Source organism: Galeopterus variegatus, unplaced genomic scaffold (genome assembly GCF_000696425.1).
Source record: "Galeopterus variegatus unplaced genomic scaffold, G_variegatus-3.0.2 Scaffold2927, whole genome shotgun sequence".
In the NCBI taxonomy this organism is placed as follows: domain Eukaryota; kingdom Metazoa; phylum Chordata; class Mammalia; order Dermoptera; family Cynocephalidae; genus Galeopterus; species Galeopterus variegatus.
This window is the reverse complement of record NW_007729038.1, coordinates 92,803-115,744: the sequence shown is the minus strand read 5'-3', so window position 1 is coordinate 115,744 and position 22,942 is coordinate 92,803. Positions and strand designations below refer to the sequence as shown.

Here is a 22,942-nt window from a genome sequence, read left to right as displayed (position 1 = left end):
AAGACCAGGGGACTGAGACCAGAACCCTCTGGGACCCATCACTTAAAGGGCCAGTACAAGAAAAGAAGGAATCAGAGGAGGGAGGGAAATCAGCAGAGTGTGGTGTCACATACCTAGGGGACATGAGGAAGACCAGGGGACTGAGACCAGAACCCTCTGGGACCCATCACTTAAAGGGCCAGTACAAGAGAAGAAGGAATCAGAGGAGGGAGGGAAATCAGCAGAGTGTGGTGTCACATACCTAGGGGACATGAGAAACTTGGGAAGGGTCAAGTACTATGACATCGAAGAAATAAGGGAAAGCGTTGCTCCTGTCCCTAGTGAGTAGCAGGCATTCCAGAAATGTCTTTTGGATGTCGTGACAATACTGCACTCCTCTCAGAAGAGGCTCCTACGAGTCTAGGTGTGCTCTTTCTTTTCTTTCCTGTACCACTTTCTCTTTCTTTCTTTCTTTCTCTTTTTTAAACAAAACTGACATTCTTTTAGGAAAGAATATAAATAACTTTTTTGTACATTAAATCTCACTTTTCAGAGATACTTAATCCTCACTACTCTCTCCAATGCTGTTTTGATCTTGACTTTAATACTTACGGTTGCTATTCTTTCCCCTCAAGCAGTGATGTGTAAATGATGTGGCTGTTTAAATTCTTATTGCACCTGACAGACTCTCAGAGAGGAAGGGACCTCACAGAGATTACTTAGTCCAACGTGCCCTCCTCGAGGGAACCCCTTCAACAATATCCCTGACCTTGCTTCCGATAGAGAATGCACAGCTTTGCAAAGCAGGCCATTCTGTGTCTTTACTCTCACAATTGATGGAACGTTCTTCCTCATCATAAGCTGACCTACTTCTCTGCAACTTCTACCCTTTGGCCCTTGAACAACTCCTAACAGTGGTATCTCTAACCTATGGAATAAATTTTCCAAGATTTACAGACAGCTCCTGTTTACCTCCTGAGCCTTCTGTTTTCTCCAAGTGTAGCATCCTTAGCTTCTCTCACTATTCCTCCTTTGAGGTAATGTCCAGCCCTTCATCCCCTGGGCCTATCCAATTTTTTTTTTTTTTTTTTTTTTTGGCACCTGGCTGGTACAGGGATAGAACTCAAGACCTTTGTGTTATCAATACCACGCTCTAACCAACTGAGCTAACTGGCCAGCCCTAAAACTGGATTTTTAAGCATAAAATAAAAATATTTTATGTTTTAATTTATGTGCATTTTTTAAATAGTCACTAGGTTCTTAGAACACAACTACCTAGTAAAAGGAACTGTTGGAGATTACTTCTGGCCTAAGAGTGCCATGAAAAAAATTACTGCGATAATAGGGATGTTGTGAATAAGAAAGTTTGAGAACCACTGAGATGAACTGGAATGACTTGTGAGCCCAGGCTATATGCTAATCCTCACCATTCTTTTTCTTTTCTGAATTTTGCTTAAGATTACCATCAGTGCTATTTGTCCTTGGTTCCTAAAATTTCCTCCCTTGGGAAAATAGGACCTTCCTCATCTCCTGGCCCCTGTCCTGCTCCCTGTGATTGCACCAACTGGTCTTGGGGAAGAGTATCTGAGGCCTGGTGTGTTCAGAGCAGGAGGCTGTCCTGTTGTCTCCTCCCGACTCGGGCTTCACTTCCCTCTTAACTGTGTGTGCTTCCCCCTGCCCTTAAAATATTTTTGCTGGAGCGCACAGGAGGGTAATAGGATCTCTCTCTCTCATCTGTTACTGTTGTGCCATCTGCCCTACATGCTGAACTCTCCCTCATTCTTGATCCCACTCCAGTGGGTGGCTTATAATGCCTTTCTTATTTTCCGCTTTTAACATTTTAAAAGCCTCAGCTCTGCCTGGCTCACAAACACAGCTTCATTCTCTGCACTCACTATGTTGTTTTACCAATTTATGCGCAATTCATCTCCCGACCGGAACTTAAGACCTCATCCCTTGTTTCAGCCTGGAAGGCCTAATTTCAGGGGTGGCAGTTGGGGGAGGGGGACGGGGCAGCAGCTGCATAGTGTTGTGGTCCATGTGTGGGCTCTGATTGGAGTTTGGCCCCCTTGCCCACTAGCTGTGTGAACTTGGGTAAATCAGTTTCCTCATCTGCAAAATGGGGATAATGATCCTTAGCCAGATGTCTGCTGAAGTCACTGAGGTCTCCCAGGTGGATAAGGTTGCCTCAAACCTTTCATGCCCCGTGGAAATCCAGAGCCTCATCCAAGCTTTTTGTGATTCCTGGGAGGCCGGTGTTTTCGTGGTCACCTCTGTCTCTGCAGTTCTGCTTCTATGTAAGTTGTCTCAGCCCCATACTGGATTGACTGGATGTGAAACGCATCTTCCACTTCATGTTTCACAATACGGCACCCCTTGTTCAAGTGACTGTGCTAAAGATTTGAGGTCATAGGAAGCAGCTAGATCACATGCAACACGGCCCCACGTGACTTAAATACCTGTTCCCAAAAGTCCTGCAGTTTACCCCACTGTAGAAGGGAGAGGTGGGAGCAGCCTTCATCCACATCACCAGCCTACCTCACTGGGTCCTGAGTCCACTCTCCCCTTCCACATGGCGCTGGAGCCCACAGAGCTTTTGATACTATTCAGAGCACTTCAGTCCTTGTTTCTAGACTTGTAAACCAGTCAACATCGAGATGCTTGGCTGAACAATAGTGCCTCCACTGGGTACCATCCTCCCTTCCTCTTAGGAGGCCGTTGGCAATTACTTTTTCTATTACAACCATATATGCTTCATAGAGTTAATGTTTAAATGAAAATGCACTAACCAACCCCCCATATAATTAACCCCATTGCTATTGCTGATATTAATATTATGGTTATTACCGTTCTTATTATTTAATAAAGCTCTTGACTTTGGGGGAGATTTCCATTTTTAAGAAAGCAGCTCTGGTTAGATTTATGTACGAGCTGACTTCAAAAAGTTTATGGAAAAATAGAATTAAAAGATATGAATCCTTCCATGAACTTTATGAAGTACCCTCGTATTCATTCAGCTGACTTTATTTGAATGCTATTACGGTAGTGATTCTCAAATCCAGGATGGGGCAAAAGGGTTTATCAGAATCTCAAGAATAAGGAGAGAAGGTTCTTTTCAAACAGTAATTGAGAAATATTACTGGGGAGACTGTGGTGTGCTTGAAGACACGGAACAGATAAAAAGGTCACAGACCTTTATACTGTAGGATCATTTTTTCAATTTCTGACAGTGGAAGTTATTTCTTTTTTTTAAATTCATAACATTGATTTCCTTTAAAGCAGGCACAGCTTTATAAAGCAGCCTTTGTAACTTGTTCTGCCGCAGGTTTCCATGGTGGATTATTGAAACTGTAGGATCATTTTTTCAATTTCTGACAGTGGAAGTTATTTCTTTTTTTTAAATTCATAATATTGATTTCCTTTAAAGCAGGCACAGCTTTATAAAGCAGCCTTTGTAACTTGTTCTGCCGCAGGTTTCCATGGTGGATTATTGACTGAATGAGGGGAATGATTTTCTGGACTGTTCCTAGATGGGCTCTAGCTGCAGCCAGATCACTCTTTCTGGAACATTTTTTCCTTTGCATGTATTTAGCTATATTTCTGATTCCCAAAAGTGTTATTGGGAATATTTACCCTCTCACAAGATACTTCTAACTGGTAGCACATACCAAAGTGTCCTATTCTGGTTGTATCTCATGTGACTTAAATTTCAGTAATATTACAGAGCGTTTTTATGGAATCAGCAGATGTCACCCCTGTTTCTGTTCCCACCTTTGCTCATTTTCAGAGAGTTCTTCTGTTCCGAAATATGGTTACCAAAGAGAAAGAGAAACTGGGGCTTGTGGAAACCAGCTCTGCCTCCCCCCACGTCACTCACATCACTATCCGTCGGTCGCGGATGTTGGAGGTGAGTGGTGAGGCCTACGGAAGCCTATCACAGAGAAGTGTGCTCTGCAATAGGTAGAATTTTTAGCAGATGGTCTATTACCTCTGAACTTTTCTTGTCACTCCTTGATCTAATGACTGAAACCAAGGCTCTGGAGGCAGGGAAAGGGTCATGTGTCCTGTTGATGGTTCTGAAGAGTTGCTTGATTTAACATGTCCTCAGTGCTGGAGATCCACAGTGTCTTCCTTTACCCCATGAGGGCCCCTGGTCTGAGCATCAGACTCTTCATGCCTCTTTGAAATGAGGAAAGGAACTGCCAGCTCCAGCGGCTGCACTGACATTCTCATGTCAGTGGACACACTCCCAACCATGCATGTAGTAAAGGTGGAATGGAGGGGTTATGTTTACCAAGGTATACGGAGAAATAGATTTATCACAGAGCTAGAAGTTACTTGTACACATAAACTTATGAGATACACATGAAGTGGCCCGCCACAGCCAAACCCATTGTCCAGGGCTGCCACCATCTGGTAACTTCATATATATTAGAAATTGGTGCCTGTCCTCAAAGTGCTTTACTTCCATGTGTCAGAAAATTGTCACAATGATTTTGTTGAAACAAGACCCTGACTACAGTCTGCTGGAATATTGTTGTAATAAACATTGTACCTCCCTATGATGTCTGTGCTGTCCATGCCACACCCTTTCCCAGAGTTGTGTAGTGCACAAACCTGTCCACACATTCTGGTCCTGCCAGCAATGGAGTTGGCGACTGAGCTGAAAGTCCCCATTCCCAGGAGAGGCTTGGCTTAATTTATTTGTTGTGTTTGCTTTTTAGACCTTTTATCACACTCCAGCCACAGCTCCTCATTAGCATGTTCTGCAGCATAGAATAGTCATGGGATCCCACGACAGCATATGGCCATGTAGCCAGCACATGGCGCTGGGCAGTAGCCCTTCCTCCTCACGTCTTTATTTTCTCCTACAGTGCATTCATGCCATATTTGTGTCACTCCTTACTGGAAAGCTAGTTTTAGTTGCCCAGACCATTGGTGATTGACACCAAGAGCTGCTGGGGAAGGCGGTGTGTGTTAAACAGTAGATGTTTTTGACATTCTTAAAAGTAGGCCTAAGGAGCATAAGTACCCACAGGGGCCCTGCAGGTCATGTGAATGAATAAATCTGGCTGTGTGGGTCTCATCACAGGAAAATTTTGTTTCCATGCTAAACAAATAGAAATACAGTTGTCCCCCTATATCTGTGGGGGATTGGTTCCAGGACCTCCCGAGGATCCCAAAATCCTTGAATGCTCAAGTCCCTGGTATAAAGTAGAACAGTATTTGCATATAACCTATGCACATCCTCCAGTATACTTTAAATCATCTCTAGATTACTTGTAATACCTAATACTATGTAAGTGCTACATAAATAGTTGTTATACTGTATTGTTTGGGCAATAATTACAAGAAACAAAAGTCTGCACATAGTACAGATGCATTTTTTTCTTCAAATATTTTCAGTCCGTGGTTGTTGAATCCACTGATGCAGAACCCACGGATGCAGAGGGCCAACTGTGTTCTCCACTTCTACTACTCTCTCCTGCTTTAGACCCTCTCAGTTTATGTGCCTCTCCTTAAGAAAAACAACCCCCCTGAGTGAGTTGAGAAATGACACTGACATGCAGCCTTAGTGTTGGGGAGCAGTAGATAGAGATGGGTGGGCAAATGAATTACACATGCCTCCCCCAAAAGAGGCCACCTCCACTCAGCTCCTCCCAACTTGCCACATGGAGGTGCGGGCTCCATCATGCTGTGAATTTTTAAGAGCAGGCCAAAATTCAGGGTTTTGTGTGAAATCCCCAGATCTTTTCATGTTATGAACTAGTTAAATTTGGAGAAGTACCCGGAAGGTCAAATGACACCTGTCTTCCCACCAAATTCAACCTATGGGCCACCAGTTTGCAACCTTTATTTTTGACTCAACGAAAAAGCCCAGTTGTGTCATAGAAACTTCTTCCTCCAGCACTTTCCTCATTGGAATCATGTGTACCTCGCCTGTTTATAAAAGTCATCAGTCCCCCCACCCATCATACCCACTTAGATGTGGCCATCACCCACCCCCTGGAAGAGCCAAGTGGTGTAGATGTGGTGTCTCCTGAGAGTGGCAGAATCCCTTGACTCCCTCCTCAAATATCATCGTTCATGGGAAATTCACTTGACATCCCAGTTACACTGGGCCTACTTTTTAAAACACGTTCCTCAGGGACATCAAAAGAGGGAGGTCCTTTGGTTTTAAGCAAAGTCTTAGGTTTTAAGCAAAGTCCATTTTCCTCTTTCCATTAGAGGATATTTTGTCATGAAATTGAATTAGGAAGGGGAGAAGATTGTTTATTCACTTACCCCAGTTCTCATGATTGGTGGTTTGGTTGTTAGAACAGGAGAGCCCAGCAGCCTTTGCTTGATTAGAACACCAGGGGGAGTCAAAGTCAATATCAGACTCATCTGCTATCCTGAGCTTTTTTTTTTTTTTTTTTTTTTTTTTTTTTTTTTTTATTTTTTTTAATAATAATATTTTGTTTTTTTTTTTTTTTTTATTTTTTTTAATAATAATATTTTGTTTTTTTTTTTTTTTTTATTTTTTTTAATAATAATATTTTGTTTTTTTTTTTTTTTTTATTTTTTTTAATAATAATATTTTGTTTTTTTTTTTTTTTTTATTTTTTTTAATAATAATATTTTGTTTTTTTTTTTTTTTTTATTTTTTTTAATAATAATATTTTGTTTTTTTTTTTTTTTTTATTTTTTTTAATAATAATATTTTGTTTTTTTTTTTTTTTTTATTTTTTTTAATAATAATATTTTGTTTTTTTTTTTTTTTTTGTCTTTTGTCTTTTTCCGTGTCCGGCAACGGATCGCACCCCCCAGTGGTGCCACCGTCCCGGACCGGGGACCGGCAATGGGATCACACCCCTCGGTGTTGCTCCTGCGCCTCGCTCAGCCAGTGAGCGGGAACCGGTCTGTATGTGGGATCCGAACCCTCGGACGGGAGCGCCGCTGCGCTTCCCAAGCGGCGCACTATCCAGTGCGCCACCGGGCTGGCCCGTGAGCTTTTATTCTGCTTCCTTATGGTTTGTATTGAAGGTCGTGCTTCCATATTCAGCTTCCAAGTGTTAATCTAAAATCCTGCAGGAAAGCTTGTCCTCCCAGAGGGGTGACTTTGGGCTAGAACTCTAGCATTTCAGAACTGGAAGGAACCTCAGACATACTCTTGTCCAACTCTTTCCCCTTGCCCTGTCAAAGGCAGAGTTGAGGCGGAGAAGTTTAGATTTTCAATCAAGGTCACTCAGGTATCAGTGATCCAGGCCTCCTTTTCCCAGCTCAGTGATCTCTGGGATGCCAGACTCACGTTCACCTTCCTGGGAGGCATATACATAATCTTCATACAGCCACACAGTTCCCAGAGGGCAGGAAATATATAAAAGGAGGCAGCTGGCAATTTCCTCTATATGACTTTTTAAAGAAGAGGCTACTGTGAGATTGATCGAGCAAGATTGAGATTTGAATGCAGCAAGTGTTCCTTGAGTTAGGCCACATGCTAAGTGCTTTCACACATACCATCTCATTTAATCCACATAATGATAAACCTAAATACTAATGTGTATTAAGGTTAGGGAGGCATAATTTTAAAGCAGAATGGAAAAAATCCTGCAGGCTAACAGGAACATGTTGGAGTCCTCCACCTGTCCTCAACTCAGTGCCAAAATAATTATCTTAAATTTAGGCCAAATGGTTAAATACTGCTACGGCTGCATGCTGACTTCCTATTTCTCCCTTTTGTTCATCTAACTTAATGGTTCTCAAACTTTATGTGCATAAAAAGTAATTCTCAGATTTGTGTACATAAAACTGTGTTCCCCAGGATATAACCTAAATACCTCAGCATGACTGAAAAAGGCCTTTATGATCTGGGAAAAGGTACCAGGAGTTTAGGGATGGGGGGGTACTTTTTTCATTTTAAATGTTCTGTAAGGGTTTTTTTTGTTTGGGTTTTTTTTTCTTTTTGTTACTTTTGTTTTGGGGTTTTTTGTGTGTTTTTATTTTTTAAGTGTTCCATAAGTTTAGTTTTTATTTATTAATTTTTTTTACCATGACCTAAAAGACACTCTTAGCATTAAAAGAGAAAGAGAGAGATTCATTTTGTCCTGGTTTCTTCCATCTGTCTGATGGCCAAGAGCTTGTCATGACTCATTTTATCTAATTTCTCCATCTCTCTGCTCTCTGCCCTCTTGAGGGTAGTCTCCCCTTGCCAAAAGCCAAAAAGCGATACCGTCACATCCCCAAATGAACTTTTCCTTTGCTAGGGAGCTTGTCATGACTCATTTTATCTAATTTCTCCATCTCTCTGCTCTCTGCCCTCTTGAGGGCAGTCTCCCCTTGCCAAAAGCCAAAAAGCGATACCGTCACATCCCCAAATGAACTTTACCTTTGCTAGACTCATTGACAAGCAGATGAGGACTGCTCTTCTCATGCACTGACGTCCCCTGACTTGCACACCTCATAATTACACTGGGAAAGCTTCTGCAGGGGAGAAGGAGCCTTGAGCAGGGAGCCCTGAATTATGCAGGAGGCCTTGGGTTCCTAATGGGCTGTAATTCCCTTGGCAGGACGGCTACGAGCAGCTTCGGCAGCTCTCCCAGCATGCCATGAAGGGTGTGATCCGCGTGAAGTTCGTCAATGACCTCGGAGTGGATGAGGCAGGGATTGATCAAGATGGCGTTTTCAAGGAGTTCTTAGAAGAGATCATCAAGAGGGTGTTTGACCCAGCACTCAATCTGTTCAAGGTATTTAAAGGGAGTGACAGCAGGGTTGACAACAGCCAAATTCGAGGTGACAAATGAGAAGTGAAGAGTTGGGCTTGTTCTTTACAAAGCACTTAACCTCTCTGCCTCTCCCCATCCTCTTGCCTTGCAGACAACCAGTGGGGATGAGAGGCTATACCCCTCGCCCACATCCTACATTCATGAGAATTACCTGCAGCTCTTCGAGTTTGTGGGGAAGATGCTGGGGAAGGCTGTGTATGAGGTAGGCACATTAAGGTGTACCGAACTGAAGTTTAAAATAAAATGCTAGTGGTACCGTGGGCTTCATATACACTTATGTGACCAGGCCCAGCCGTGTAAACAACGTGTCACTAAGATAAATTGGAGGGAAGAGGGGCAGGAGCAAGATTTGTCGGACACAAATGCTAGGTGCTTTGCATGTGTCATCTCATTTATTCCTGTGACATGGCTGCTGCTGTCTTATTTATTTGAGGGTGAGAGAACTGAGGCTTCGAGAAGTCACTTATCCAGGGTCTCATTACCAGTTGAGCAGTAGAAGCAGAAATCAAACCCAGGCCAGCTCAAGTCCTAAGCCAGCCCTCTTCTCCCCTGAGGTGTGAGGGGTAGTATGCCAGAGCCAGATTGCCATCTGGGGCTTGGTTCCCATTGCAGGAGAGCAGCATTTTGTGGGCTTTGATGGTTTTAAAATCTTTTGTTATTTGTGGTTTAAAGTGAGCCAGAGATGCCAGGGAGTTGGCCTGCAGACTAGAACAAGAACAAAAATGTTGGACGTATGGGCCGGCCCGTGGCTCACTCGGGAGAGTGCGGTGCTGATAACACCAAGGCCCCGGGTTCGGATCCCATATAGGGATGGCCGGTTCGCTCACTGGCTGAGCGTGGTGCTGACAACACCAAGACAAGGGTTAAGATCCCTTACCGGTCATCTGCTCACTGGCTGAGCGTGGTGCTGACAACACCAAGACAAGGGGTAAGATCCCCTTACCGGTCATCTTTTAAAAAAAAAAAAATGTTGGACGTATCCCATAGCAAGTGGTCAAGACTAGCTCCTCCCCAGCCAGCTATGTGAACGTGTACATTCCACTCACTTCTTTAAGCTCCTGTTCTCTCATCAGTAAAGTGGGGATAATAAAACCTATGTTATTGGGTTGCTGTTGATGGTAAATGAGGTAGTACATGTGAGCACCTCCTGTGATGCCGGACACCTGGTCACCCCGGGAGCTGTCATACTCAGCATTATAAAGAGGGAGAGTGTCTGAGCTTCTGCTCTTTGCTCTCAGGCTCCAGGTGAGGCCCACACAGCTCCTGGTCCCTGTCTATTGAGAGCCGTGGTGGGACTACCTCCAGGTGGCACTTGACCCTCTGCCTGGAGTGTCCTGCTCCCCAGGAAGGAAGTAAAGCTGTGGTGCGAGTGCATCAGCGGCCAGTTTTTGTGAACTTCACAACAAGCTCCAGAGCTACGGGGCACCTTCCCAGGGCCCAGGCTCTGCCAGGCACCTGGCCCTGGCATGGAGGAAGGGGGCCACCCAAACAACACTTATCTCACACCCCCACAAGTCCTAGAGAAGCCAGGACGTTTTTCAAACAGAAGAGGCCGGGCACTGGGGCCCATAGAGAGAGGGAAGCCACTCGGGGAAAACAACTTTGACTCTTGAATAATTCGTCGTTGTCTCTCTATGGAAACAGCTTCTATACAGGGGCCTCAGTCTCTGGCCCTGATGAAATCAGGTGTCCCCTCGGAGTCCCTGCCCAAATACCCTCTGGTCTTCCTCCTGCCCTGTACCGGTGTGGACCTGGCCTCATTCTCTGTTCCTCTGTTTCCTTATTTGCAAGATGGAGACAATTTCTCAATGTATTCCCCGGCGCTCCCGCCCGAGAGTTCGGATCCCACATACAGACCAGTTCCCGCTCACTGGCTGAGCGAGGTGCGGGAGCAACACCGAGGGTTGCGATCCCGTTGCCGGTCCCTGTCTGGTACGGGGGCGACACTGAGGGTTGCGATCCGTTGCCGGACACGGAAAAAGACAAAAAAAAAAAAAATTCTTCAAGAATATAATGCTCCTCGGCCCCAACATTTTCTCCTCTTCTGTTGCATTAGCGCTATGACGGGGACATTGCTGACCTGGGCCTGACGCTGTCTTATGATGAGGACGTCATGGGTCAGGTAGGTCAGCCTGTCTCGCTGAGCTCTTCTTCCCTGCTTTCCATGGGTTGCCTGGGACCTGCCCTCCTCCTGATGTTGTCCTCGGAGAGAGATCCACAAACTGAGGATCTGTCTGTCTTTCTGGTCTCTCATCCCCTCCCTCTCCCCTCGCCCATCCACCTTGCCAGGAGGGAGGGCATCCCCCTGTCCTTCCCAGTCAACCTGGCCTTTTCCTGCTCACCTCTTGGAGAGCTCCCCACAGAGACCTTGCTTTGTTTATATCACATTTTAGGGTAATTCCCGATGGAAGCAGTAATTCCCCATTTATAACATTGCTTTTGGTTACCATGGCAAGGATTAGCCCTTACAAATGGAGGATTATGACTTAAAGAGGCGGACGAAGCCACCCGAGAAGTAGCTCTCATAGAATGCTGTCCTTGTTCATACTCATCATGAAGAGCAGAGCAGGAAGGAGAAACCCTTGAGATCATGGCAGCAGCAGTGTTTCCTCCCACAGCTGTTCCTTCTGGCTTTTCTGTAAAGTGTCCTCTACCCCTTCCAGTTCTGTCCCAGTGAAGGCACCTGCGTGAGGCTTTGTGTGCATAATGTGCTGAAGGCTGCTCTGGAGAAACCACGCCATGAGCCTGTTAGGGCAAATCTGGCTTCTTGGCCTTGGGCCTGTGTCACCTCAGAGAGATCACTCGGTCTCCCTGAGCCCCATTTTTCTTATTTCCTTTGCCAAATGAGAGTTTCATTTTGTTTTGTTTTGCTTTTAAAAGATGACTGGTAAGGGGTCTTAACCCTTGACTTGGTGTTGTCAGCACCACGCTCTCCCAAGTGAGCTAACCGGCCATCCCTATACAGGGATCCAAACCCGTGGCCTTGGTGTTATCAGCACCACACTCTCCCAAGTGAGCCACAGGCCGGCCCTCAAATGTGAGTTCTTCATGGGACCAGTGTCTTCAAACACCATTTGGAACCCTGTATGCCCTATCTTCCTCCTGAAAGGCCACTGAGCAGGCTGCCTATAAGGGCTTTGAGAAGCCTGTGAGAAAGAAACCTTAGTGTGATTGTGTTAACCTCAGGTTTCCCCAATTCATTACAGAACTCTTTGATCACAGAATCTAATCACAGAACTCTTTTTCTCAAAGAAAGAATGTCACAGACATGGTGTTCCCTGGAACCCTTTATGGGAAAAACCAGGCTGGGTGATTCCTAAGGACCCTCCTAGCTTTAAAATCCTCTTTTGTGTTCCTAGATATTGACAACATTGTGGCTAGGGGTCACTGTTGTTCCTTTCTACATCTTTAGAGTTATAGTGTATCAATAGAATTTCTTTTAGGATTAGGTTTAAAATTAGGTATCCTTTGATTTTTAGGTGACCCACAGAAATTTTCCTGAAGTTGAGGGGAGCAGTTGATTTTATAGAGTTTTCAAATAAATCCTTAATCACATTTTGAGCCTTCCTCAAAAATAATGAAACTTCTAACAAAAAATTCAGCTACAACATAAACATAAAGATGAAAATGAAAACCACCTCTAATGCCAGTGCCTGGAGGGTGCCACTGTTACTGTGTTGCCTGTGTCCTTCCAGACTTGATCCTGGGCATGAATATAATTTTTTTTCCAGAAATGATGCTGTACCATGCATGCTGTTATATAATTGGCTTTTTTTCACCTTTCAATAAAAATATTTTTTTAATAGCTGCACAGTATTCCAGGCTATGGATATACCAACCATTCATTTAACCACCCTGCTGTGTGCTTAAATGCTAACATGTTCCCTTCCGTGACATCCTGGAGCCTTAATACAAATGTTTGAGCAGGATCCAATGAGAAGAAACCTTTCATATTGATCACATAGGGTCTGCTTGTTGATGTTTCAGCCTTGACTTTTTGTGAAAACACATACCATCTTAATTCCATCATTAGAATGAATGTTTGAGTCAGGCTCTTTCATCTTCAAGAAGCTTTATTTCCACATTAGAATTCTCTCTAGTAATTACTTCCCATCTTCTCCCCCAGCTTGTTTGCCATGAACTGATTCCCGGAGGGAAGACCATTCCTGTTACAAATGAAAATAAGTGAGTATAGCGATTAGATTTTTAAGGTCACCACTTGAAAAGACTTCATTCTGGCTCTCTGGGCTTACTTTGAGAATTTATTAAGATAGATTGAAGTAGAAAGAGGCCATAAATATCATAATGGAATTTACTGGTTACAGTTCATAGGCCAAAATTATATTAAATTCCATTTGCAAAATAAGAATTGACAATTTATTTTTTGCAGTAGCACTTCTAAGGTCAGAGGCACCCAGGCCGTGGTGATCTTAAGAATTTAATGACAGCTCTAGACATAGACAGATGGATTCTGAGCTGTTCAGGCACATTGTCCTGAACCAAGAGGGCATGGAGGCAGAAAGACATCTTGGAGGGGCAGATCATTGTGGAATGATAGCGTGTGGCAATTGTATAAAACACTGTGCTTGAGAAGACACAGTGATGAATTCAAATACAGCAGACAGAGGTATTTAGACATGGAGAATCGGAGGAGACTCTGAGGCCCAGCAGCTATTGTCACAGATAATAGACTTTTAGGAATGTATCCTAAGTGTCGACCTTTCTGGTCCCTAGAAGAAAAGCACTCAAAGCACTGTCTCCACCTAATCCTATTCTCACCTAATTAAAGCAGTAGACCCTGGCATGTGGAGTAGGCCCTGTTGTCAGTCTGTCAATCTTCTGCCGCCAGGCTCAGCTGAGCATTTGAACTGTTAATCTGAGCATTGGTCTCTTCAGTGACAAGTGAGGGCTCAGTCCCACCTGAAGAGTCATTTGAATCAGATGCATGTTACAGTCCAGTTTTCCTGAGCATCATGTTCCTCTCAGATCAGGTGGTTTGATCAGTCTGCATGCTTGGGGAGTTTTTTATTTAGACTGTCAGAACAGTCAGAAGAACAGACCCAGTTTTCATCATGATTGAAATTACCAGCTTTGCCCCTTGGCCATGGGGCATTAGTTTGAACAAAGCGTAGGTTGGGAGGGGCTGCCTGGGGGAGTAGAGAGGACCCAGGCTTGGGCATCAGATAGTAGGGGTGAGTCCTGATCCTGCGCAACACGCAACCTCTGACCATTCCTTCAGAGGGTTGCACGGGAGGTAATGTGTGTAAAGTACCTTCCAGGATACTGGACTCACAGGAGGGGCTTAATAAATGACAGCAGTGGTGATCACCATCATCAGATACGTGACATGTCACATAAATGCCACAACTCCCCGACAGGCCATGTTTTGCCAGGCGTTGTGGCATGGGGATGATGGTAGTAGGTCATTCATTCTTCCCAGCACATACTCTGGCTGCAGCATATAGCAGAAGAGGAGGTAGGCCCATGTGGGCCGTGCTGCAGTGAGACTCATGTCCTGCCTGGAAACCTCCTCTGTGGAAACTTATTTCAGAAACTCTTACATCTTCTTAGAAAAGTCTCAGTGTGAGTGTAAGGGTATTCAGTTCTGCAGACTCACTTACAAGGCCTGGCAATACTGGTCCCCCCTCTTTAGGGATGATGGTTGATATTGCACTTACTGGGTGTTGCTGTTTCCCATTCTCTCTTTCTCTCCCCTCCCCGCTCTCTAAAATGGAATAAGTAATCTGTTTCAAAGAATACATGAAAAGAGTAGCAATAATAGAAAATTCATATTTAAATGTATTGATGTACAGGTTTGCTGCTGGATAATTTTTTTAAATAGGGATATTTTTAAAGTCAGAAACTTAGTGCTGAGCATTGTGGGGTAAAACAGATTTACTTGGACTGTACTAATTTGGAATTTGTGAGAGTTGTACTTGGGCTGGGTTCAAGTTTTTTAATCTCTAAGTAAGTGGTTTACTAAGAAATCAGTGATGCTAGCCAAGCCCATAGGATGTATTCACCCTATTCAAAAGGGATGTATTATACAGTTGTAGGTGAGATCATTGTGTTCATAAAAGCAGACCCAGAAGACCTTCTGCTTGAAACCATTGTTACTCACTCTGACTTTCCAGTTGAACCTACAGGTGACCCAACTGTATTTGTTACAAACATCCTGCAGGTCTGCCTTTTCATGGCTTTAGACTCTTGGTCCAGATTAGCAAGGTTTTGGTTGAAGTTTCACCATGAAACAAATTTTCTCTACTTTAAAGCTTATTGGAGGACTGAATTGTATCTTAACTTATGTTCAGAGGGATGAGATTAAATAAAAGTCCAAAAAGAACCCTTTGTAAGAAGGGCCCTCTTCTTATCTGTAGAATATCTCACTTTGATTCTCAGCACAGTTGGGGGTTATCCTGTGGTATGACCGTGTGTTTTGGGGAAGAGCAAAGAGGTAATGCCCTTGAACACTTAACGCATCCATAGTGGCACAGGATGAGCAGTTCAGGGGCGCTGTTATAATCATTGTCATCACTGTTCTGGTGAAATGCTCTGGTCCTATTTTTTGCGTTTTTTGTAAAATGGTTCAGAAATGACTAGCCTCATCTTTCAGCCCATTGGTAACAACCTGCCCTGTCCTGTTAATTTCCATTGTTTTCTCTTCCTTGCTGGCAACAGAATTAGCTACATCCATCTGATGGCACATTTTCGAATGCACACTCAAATCAAAAATCAGACAGCTGCCCTCATTAGCGGATTTCGTTCCATTATCAAACCCGAGTGGATCCGAATGTTCTCAACCCCTGAGCTGCAGCGTCTCATCTCTGGTGACAATGCTGAGATTGATCTGGAAGATTTAAAGTAAGGGGCAGGCAAGGGGGGAAAGGGTGAAATTTTTAGGCCTTCTGGAAAGTGAGATGCTCCCTTCACGGGGTGCCTTTTGGAGGGTTGTTTCCGGAGCCCATCTCTAAATGTCCTCCTCCTCCCTGATCACTGGTTGAACTCCCCTGGAGTCAGAGTTCAACTACTTGCTTCCTAGAGACTGACAGTGGAAGCAGGTCTTGAGGCCTGCAGGGTTCTCTGAAGCTCTAGGTGTTATGGGATCCTGGATCTTGTGTCAACTTCTGCTTGGGAAAAGCAAGACCATCTTTCAAAATCTCTGCCCATTTAGCTTTCAAGGAGATGGGATTATTAAGGCATGAACTTCTGGCTTTAAGAGAAGTTAGTAGTGTTAACCAAGCTTGTCTGTTGGTTGTGCACCTTGTCTAATTTGCCATGGCCACCTGTGTCCATAAGTGCCCATCAGAGTAGTATGTTGCTGAGCCCGTTGTCTGGATTGTTTGCAGGAAGCACACAGTGTACTACGGTGGTTTCCATGGAAGTCATAGAGTCATTATCTGGCTCTGGGACATTCTGGCCTCTGACTTCACGCCCGATGAGAGAGCCATGTTTCTGAAGGTATTTTACTTATTACCTGTGCATGCATTCATGGGTTCATAGATACTATCTTAAACCTAGAAGACCAGTTGATGTAATAATTTACACTGGAATAAATGAAATTATCCAGTGTATCCTCCTTCCCATAGGTAGGCCTCCCACATAGGCCAAGCAGTAGCCAGAGAGGGGCTTGAGGGGTGAAGCTGAGCTGCTGGGTGCCCCTGGCTGCAGGGACAAGACCTTTGCACTGGCGGGCGTGCCTGTTGGGTGTGGCACTCTGTCCTCCTCTTTGCTCTTGCTGGCCTTGCTGACATCTGTTTTCTTTCTTTCCTTTCATTATAGAAGTAAGCGATGTTTGTTACCTTACCTTAATAAAATGCAAACAAGCAAAATTTTAACTAATCTATATCCTACAATGTAGAATTTTAAACAATCTACATTTCTACTCACCAGGGACTACCTCCATGTACCCTTTTTCTCATTAGTGTAAAACATGCATGTACAACACACACAGTGTCCCAATAAAACACACATGATTGATTAGGCTGATGTCGATGTATATTTTTGCAAATTGAGTGGCTGACATTAACCAGCTCCCCTGTTCTGTTAACCATGAAGTTGTGAATGTTCAAAATGTTCCCCCTGATGTAACTACATTGTTTTCTGTTCCTGAAATCAGCAAAGTGTAAGTATTTTATAGGACACTAGATGACACATACACTTGTCTATGTGTGTGTGATATATGTGTGTACTGTTATAAAGATGGAATCACATCATTTTACCACCTGCTTTTCTACTTGACAATATAGGATGAACATCTTGCCATACTCTGGGGGCGTTTGAGTTTCTTGAACCATCTCACATGACCTCCATTGTTGAGGCAACGTAGACAGTATCACCACCAATTGAAATGGCAGCTGGTTTTCTTTCTGCTTGGTTGGTCATTCTAAGGATAGTTCACTCCTATTGAGACGGCCTTAACTCTAGTCCAGCAGATACACAAGCACTCTAGTCATCCCCACCGGTCTCGAGGAGGACAGAATTCTAGAGGTTGATCCTGAGGAGAATTGGTTTCATTTTCCCAGCAGTGCCTCTTGCAGGCAGAGCAGTCTCTGCTAACTGTAAAACCATGCATCCCTGCCTCTCCTAGAAAGAGAGGAAAGCCAGGGTCTCATAACCACATGCCCATGTGCACAGTGGGCATGTTTGTGCCTTTGGATAGCCTGTTGTCAAAACTGCACTTCCTTGTCGAGTGCCTTCCCTTTTCTGTGACTGCAGACAGATTCCAGAGCCAGGTGGAGGAAATGTAACTCTTGCACAGAAGTGATGTGACTGTGCTGCTTTTAGATGTAATGATAGCAGAGCTTTCAGAGGCTTCCATGCCCTCCGTTTTTCGTCCTGTTGCAGGAGGGTGAAAGCTCCCCTCCCTCCTTTGACCAGCCCCAATTTGCAGTGGGCAGCAGGTCTGAGCCAGCCTGGATTGATATGCAGACACTTCTGTGTCTGTCTGCTCATCCTTAAAACAGGTCTAACCACAGTCCCGACACACAGCATGCTGAAGTGTTTGGTGAGGTTGTGTTCACTGAACACTCGGCCCAGTGTGGAGAGACAGTCATTCTCTCTGTGTGTGAGCTTCTGCTGCTGCTGCTGCTGCTGCTGCTGTGCTGTTTATAAATGGAACATGTTAGAATAAGAATATTATCTTGTCAGTGCTTTTTTTTTTTTTTGTCTTTTGTCTTTTTCCGTGTCCGGCAACGGATCGCAACCCTCAGTGTTGCCCCCGTACCGGACCGGGGACCGGCAACGGGATCGCAGCCCTCGGTGTTGCTCCCGCGCCTCGCTCAGCCAGTGAGCGGGAACCGGTCTGTATGTGGGATCCGAACCCTCGGGCGGGAGCGCCGCCGCGCTTCCCAAGCGGCGCACTTATCCAGTGCGCCACTGGGCCGGCCCTTGTCAGTGCTTTTTTAAAAACTTATTTTGAAGCATGACATACAAAAACTGTCTTGGGGTGGTCTCAGGAATATCACAATCATTTATATCATTGTTTAAATGGGAATATTTTATTTTAATACTCAAACTCTCAACTTACCACTGAATTTTGGAGCATAGCTTGGTGTTGTAAGTAGCAGATCCCTATATCCCCTAGAGAAGAGAGAGCATTTTTGGTCACTGTTGGATTAAAGAAAATGGTTTCTTAGGAATTTTCTGTGCAGGTTTATCATTGGATATCTAGGTTGATGTCCAGGCATGAGCTAGCACACTTAGGGAAATAACACAGGTGCTGCTGTTTGGAGAATGCCAGGAATTCCCGGGATGTAGCAGGAAAGTGTGGCTGGCTGCCCACAGGCCCCACGAGGGCTGCGCAGTACCTTGCTGGCTCCAGAGGCCTGATTTTTGTCAGCATGCTGAGAGCAGATCAGTTTCCTGGAGAGGGGCCCACAGGAGCCCAGCTCACAGAGGCCACTCTGTAAACCAGCCCTGGTGCTCAGGAGGGCATGCCTGAGCGGGACACCAGGTGCAATGCCAGGCAAGTGCGGTCAGTGGTGGGTGCTATACCAGGGCTCCCTGTGCCTGGCTCTGGGCCTCAGCTCTGGGCACAGCCTGTCCCCCTACACCACACTTAGCGTGCACCACCAGCTTCTGCCTTGCTCTCTCCAGTGCTCTCATTGCACAGTCTCTCTCTAAGGAAGGGTGTCAGTCATCACTCTGTTCCTGCTGACCACGTGGCAGTCCTCTGGAGACCTGTCTCGGGCATCACACCAGTGCCTGCTTGGGAGTTTGTGTTGTTTCTAAACTCTTCAGTCACGCTCTCCCACAAACCACTAGTCATGTCTGTTGGGTATGGAATTCATGTGTTTTTGTCCCAGTGAACAACACCCTTGAGAGAGATGTGACATGTCCCAGTTCGTGGGCCAGGAACCTCTGTCTGTCGCCACCTGCTGCTGGTTAAACAGCAGTTAGTGATGTAGTGACCAAGAAATGACCAAGAAAGCTAGTGTTCCCGATGGCAGTGAGAGCCTGCTCTGTGCGCTCTGACCCGCCTTGTGTTGCAGTTTGTGACCAGCTGCTCCAGGCCGCCGCTCCTGGGATTCGCCTACCTCAAGCCTCCTTTCTCCATCCGCTGTGTCGAAGTGTCAGATGATCAGGTAAGAGCTGGCTTTGGGTTCCTTGACTTCCCTCTTAGTGGTCATCTGCTGTGCCCACTGTCTCAGCAAGGCAGGCAGGCAGCGGGCTCCTCAGAGCCAGCTGATGGGGCTTCCACAGTTCTCATGTCAGGAGAGGCTTTCCTCAGGTAAGAGTACCTGGTGGGGGGTGAGGGCATGCTGTTTTTAGCAGCTGCTGGTCTGGCCAGGTCTCCAGACCTTAGAGGCAGCATGGGAGAGGGTGAGAACAGGGCTCAGGGAGTGGACAGATGCAGGTGGAGTTCTGGCTCCTCCCAGGCTGGCCATGCGCAGCTTGGCAAGCTGCTTCATTTCCTCATCTGCTAAAAGAGAACGAATGCCACAGGGGTTATCATGCTCTGTGTATGGCGAGGCTGACCATAGAGGGTGCTGAGATAAGTGTGCCACCCCCATAAACACCCAATGGCCTCTCATGGTGCCCCAGTGTGAGCTCCTGATCCCTCTTCGTATAGGACACTAGGCGATCCTCAGCTCCACACATAGGGAAAGTTGACTCAAGTTACCGTCTGTCTTAGGCAAGGTTAGGGGGGAATGTTAGGCTGCATTCAGAAGTGTTTTGGTACCTAAAATAGTTTTACATTATTCTGTTCTGAAAATTGGTTAAGCGACAGTTAGCTTTTAGCCAGATGGCCCCATTTCCATGAGCTTACTTGGCATGGGATTCCCCCGCGCAGGCCCTGAGGAGCAGCAGTTGCTTCCTGTACTCATGCCCTTCAGGCCAGTAGTCCCGAGTCTGCAGCTGACCTCAGGCAGCGGTGCATGCACTCATAGGGCAGCTCCCCCACTCTGCCTGGTGCCCAGGCCTCCAGGCAGGTACCTCCCTACCCAAGGCTGTGTTGTGTGCTTGTAGGACACTGGTGACACCCTGGGCAGTGTCCTCCGGGGCTTCTTCACCATCCGCAAGCGGGAGCCCGGCGGCCGTCTGCCCACCTCCTCCACCTGCTTCAACCTGCTGAAGCTGCCCAACTACAGCAAGAAGAGCGTCCTCCGTGAGAAGCTACGCTATGCCATCAGCATGAACACGGGCTTCGAGCTTTCCTAGCTCCTGCGCCCAACCCACCCACCTGCCCTTGTGGACTCCAGACCTTCAGCTCCTGAGAGCGTGACCAACATGCCAGGTGACATCAGCCCCCAGACCCTCTTTATAGCCATGAGACTCCCCTGTGGCCTCAGGAACTTTAGAAGCACGTGATAACACTACACAGCATTCTCCAGGTGATACTAAGGGGAAGGGGGTATTGAAAATAAACCACCGGATTCTGCCCACATTGGTCCTTTTTCCTGGTGATTGCAGGGGGGCTTCTTTTTTATAGTTTGGCCTTTTTGTGAGTCTGTCTTCCCTTAACCCTCTGAGTGAGCTGTGTTTGAACAAGTCCCAGGAGCTCTGAGAGTCCAGAATGGTTCTCATGACATGGGTCTGAGCACATGAAGCCTACTACACGCGAGATCCTCTCCTTCTGTTTCCGAAAACCCTTTACTCAGGTAAGGCCTTGCCAAGCCTCTATGCACCCAACAAAGTCTCTGCCTCCATCCTGTCCACAGCCGCCTCTTCCCAGACAGCCAGGCCCTTCTGCTGCCCAGAGAAGCCAAGGTATCTGCTGGGGAGGCTGTGGAGCACTGGAAGTTCAGGGCACTGCTCCCACCTTGATGCCACGTTTCCACACTGCTGCCCTCCCCCACTTCTGAGTCCTCAGCAGGCCGAGCCGCCAAGGAGCTTCCACTGGCTGGTTCCATCCTATGCATTCACAGCAGCGTCCTGGTTTGGGAGAAAAAACCACCGGCCTTTAAGAGCAGCTCCATTTCCAGGATGCACTAGCTGTTACCCAAAGCCTGCCAGTTCCCAAGGATGCAGCTGCCTCTGTTCCTGCTTGTCTGCCCCGCTTGTTGTTATCTAATGAAGAAACAAACACTGACCTACGGTACTTGTTCCATCTGGGCAGTGGCTTTGCTCCATAGACTGCAAAATTCCAAGAAACTTGGGCCTTGCTGCCTGGCCTTCTTCAGCACAGGGAACCCAGGAGCCCTTTGCACTGACAACGATTCATGAGGCTGAGGAAACTCACACACCCTCTGGGCTGGTTTTCTTTTTTTTTTTCTTTTTTCACTTTATTTTCCAACCCAGTGTGCTCCTCTGCCCTCATTCTTTACCTTGTCATGAGAACTTTATTCTATTTTTTTTTTTTTTCTCATGCCCTAGAACTTTACTCTAGATCAGGGGATGAAGCAAAGGCCCTCTCCCACCTCTTTGTGCTCCTTCCACATCCCCACTACCTAGACTGAAGGCAGGAGTGCTGGGCCCTTCTCTGCTCTGTGGTGCCAGCTTAGGGCTCACGTCTCTTCGGAGCAGCAGAACCCCTTCCAGCAAGAACTGACATGTTGGCAGCAGAGCGGGCAAGGCCTGTCTCCACATTGGAGCCTTGTGTCCTGCCCGGGACAGAGCCCCTGGGCTTCTGGAGAACAGAATGTGTGCTTCACTTTGATGGAAAGATGGCAAGGAATTTAAATACAGGAATTTATTATTATTATTATTTAAGATTGTTTAGTAAATTCTGATTCTATGGACTTGCCACTTTCTTTAAAACTTGATTCCTTTGAAGATTTCTTCTGAATGTGTGTACACTGAGAAGGTTCGTACATATGTGTTGGGGCCTAGTAACTATCCACCTGCATAGAAAAGATTGATCCCATCTTGATTTTTATTACCTGAGAATCAGAGCTAGTGGGGGATTAGGGAGAGAGTGGTTTATAAGCACCAATATCAACTTTACCCGTTTATTTTTTGATGAGGAGGTGTAGTTTGTAATTTCATTTAAATTCTTTTCAACAGTTGGAAATATTGCACTATCTAAAACACTGACTGTACTTTTATAGCTGGTGTTCATTGACACCTTAATGGCTCTTGATGGCTCTAAAAAGTTATGGGCTTTTTTGTTTTCGTAGATAACTTACGGATTAAGACATGAGCAAAGGCTTTATTAAATTTGTACTTAAGCACATGATGACTTGTTCTGCCTTTTGTGTGTGTGTCTGTGTGTGGCTGGTAGGGGAATCTAAACCCTTGACCTCGGTGTTATTAACATGACACTCTGACCAACTGAGCTAACCAGCCAGTCCTTGTTCTGTTTTTTATCAAGCCATGTGCCTTAGTCCAAGATCAGGTGTGTGGGGCTTGAGGAGCGTACGGGGTTCCCTCGGTGGAAGGAAGATAGAAAGGGTGAGATGACAGACACTCTAGAATCACTAGCCAGGGCTCACGGTTGTTGGCGGCTCCTCACATTTGCTTCCAGTTTTGTTTTAAGAAGTAGCACATTTCAGATAAGCACCCTCTGTGGTCCTGTCCCTCTCACCTGCTTCCCAGAGGCATTAGTCACCCTGGACTGGCTATGTATCTTTGCAGTCCATGTTTTACACGGTAACTTACAGAAGTGATAAATGTTTGTTGAAAAGAATCCAGATAATTTGGAAGTGTATGAAATGAAATTTTACAGCTACATCTGGGTATGTGCAGCTTTTACAGCTCCATCTGGGTATGTGTGATCCTACCAAGGATCGTACTTGCTGTCTTTCTCACAGCGCACA

At 45.6% G+C, this 22,942-nt stretch overlaps 1 protein-coding gene across 1 annotated transcript in view; it reads left to right on the top strand.

Moving 5' to 3' along the window:
* UBE3B (ubiquitin protein ligase E3B) overlaps positions 1–20,910 on the top strand; it is a 51,716-nt gene extending 30,806 nt beyond the window's left edge. Inside the window, exons 18-26 of the mRNA XM_008583488.1 lie at positions 3,767–3,886; positions 8,529–8,705; positions 8,836–8,946; positions 10,801–10,866; positions 12,871–12,929; positions 15,423–15,605; positions 16,091–16,202; positions 19,235–19,327; positions 20,214–20,910. Of these exons, the coding sequence (XP_008581710.1) occupies positions 3,767–3,886; positions 8,529–8,705; positions 8,836–8,946; positions 10,801–10,866; positions 12,871–12,929; positions 15,423–15,605; positions 16,091–16,202; positions 19,235–19,327; positions 20,214–20,405 (1,113 nt within the window). The 3' untranslated portion in view covers positions 20,406–20,910. The remainder of the gene's footprint in view (positions 1–3,766; positions 3,887–8,528; positions 8,706–8,835; positions 8,947–10,800; positions 10,867–12,870; positions 12,930–15,422; positions 15,606–16,090; positions 16,203–19,234; positions 19,328–20,213) is intronic.
* The last annotated feature ends 2,032 nt before the right edge of the window (positions 20,911–22,942 follow it).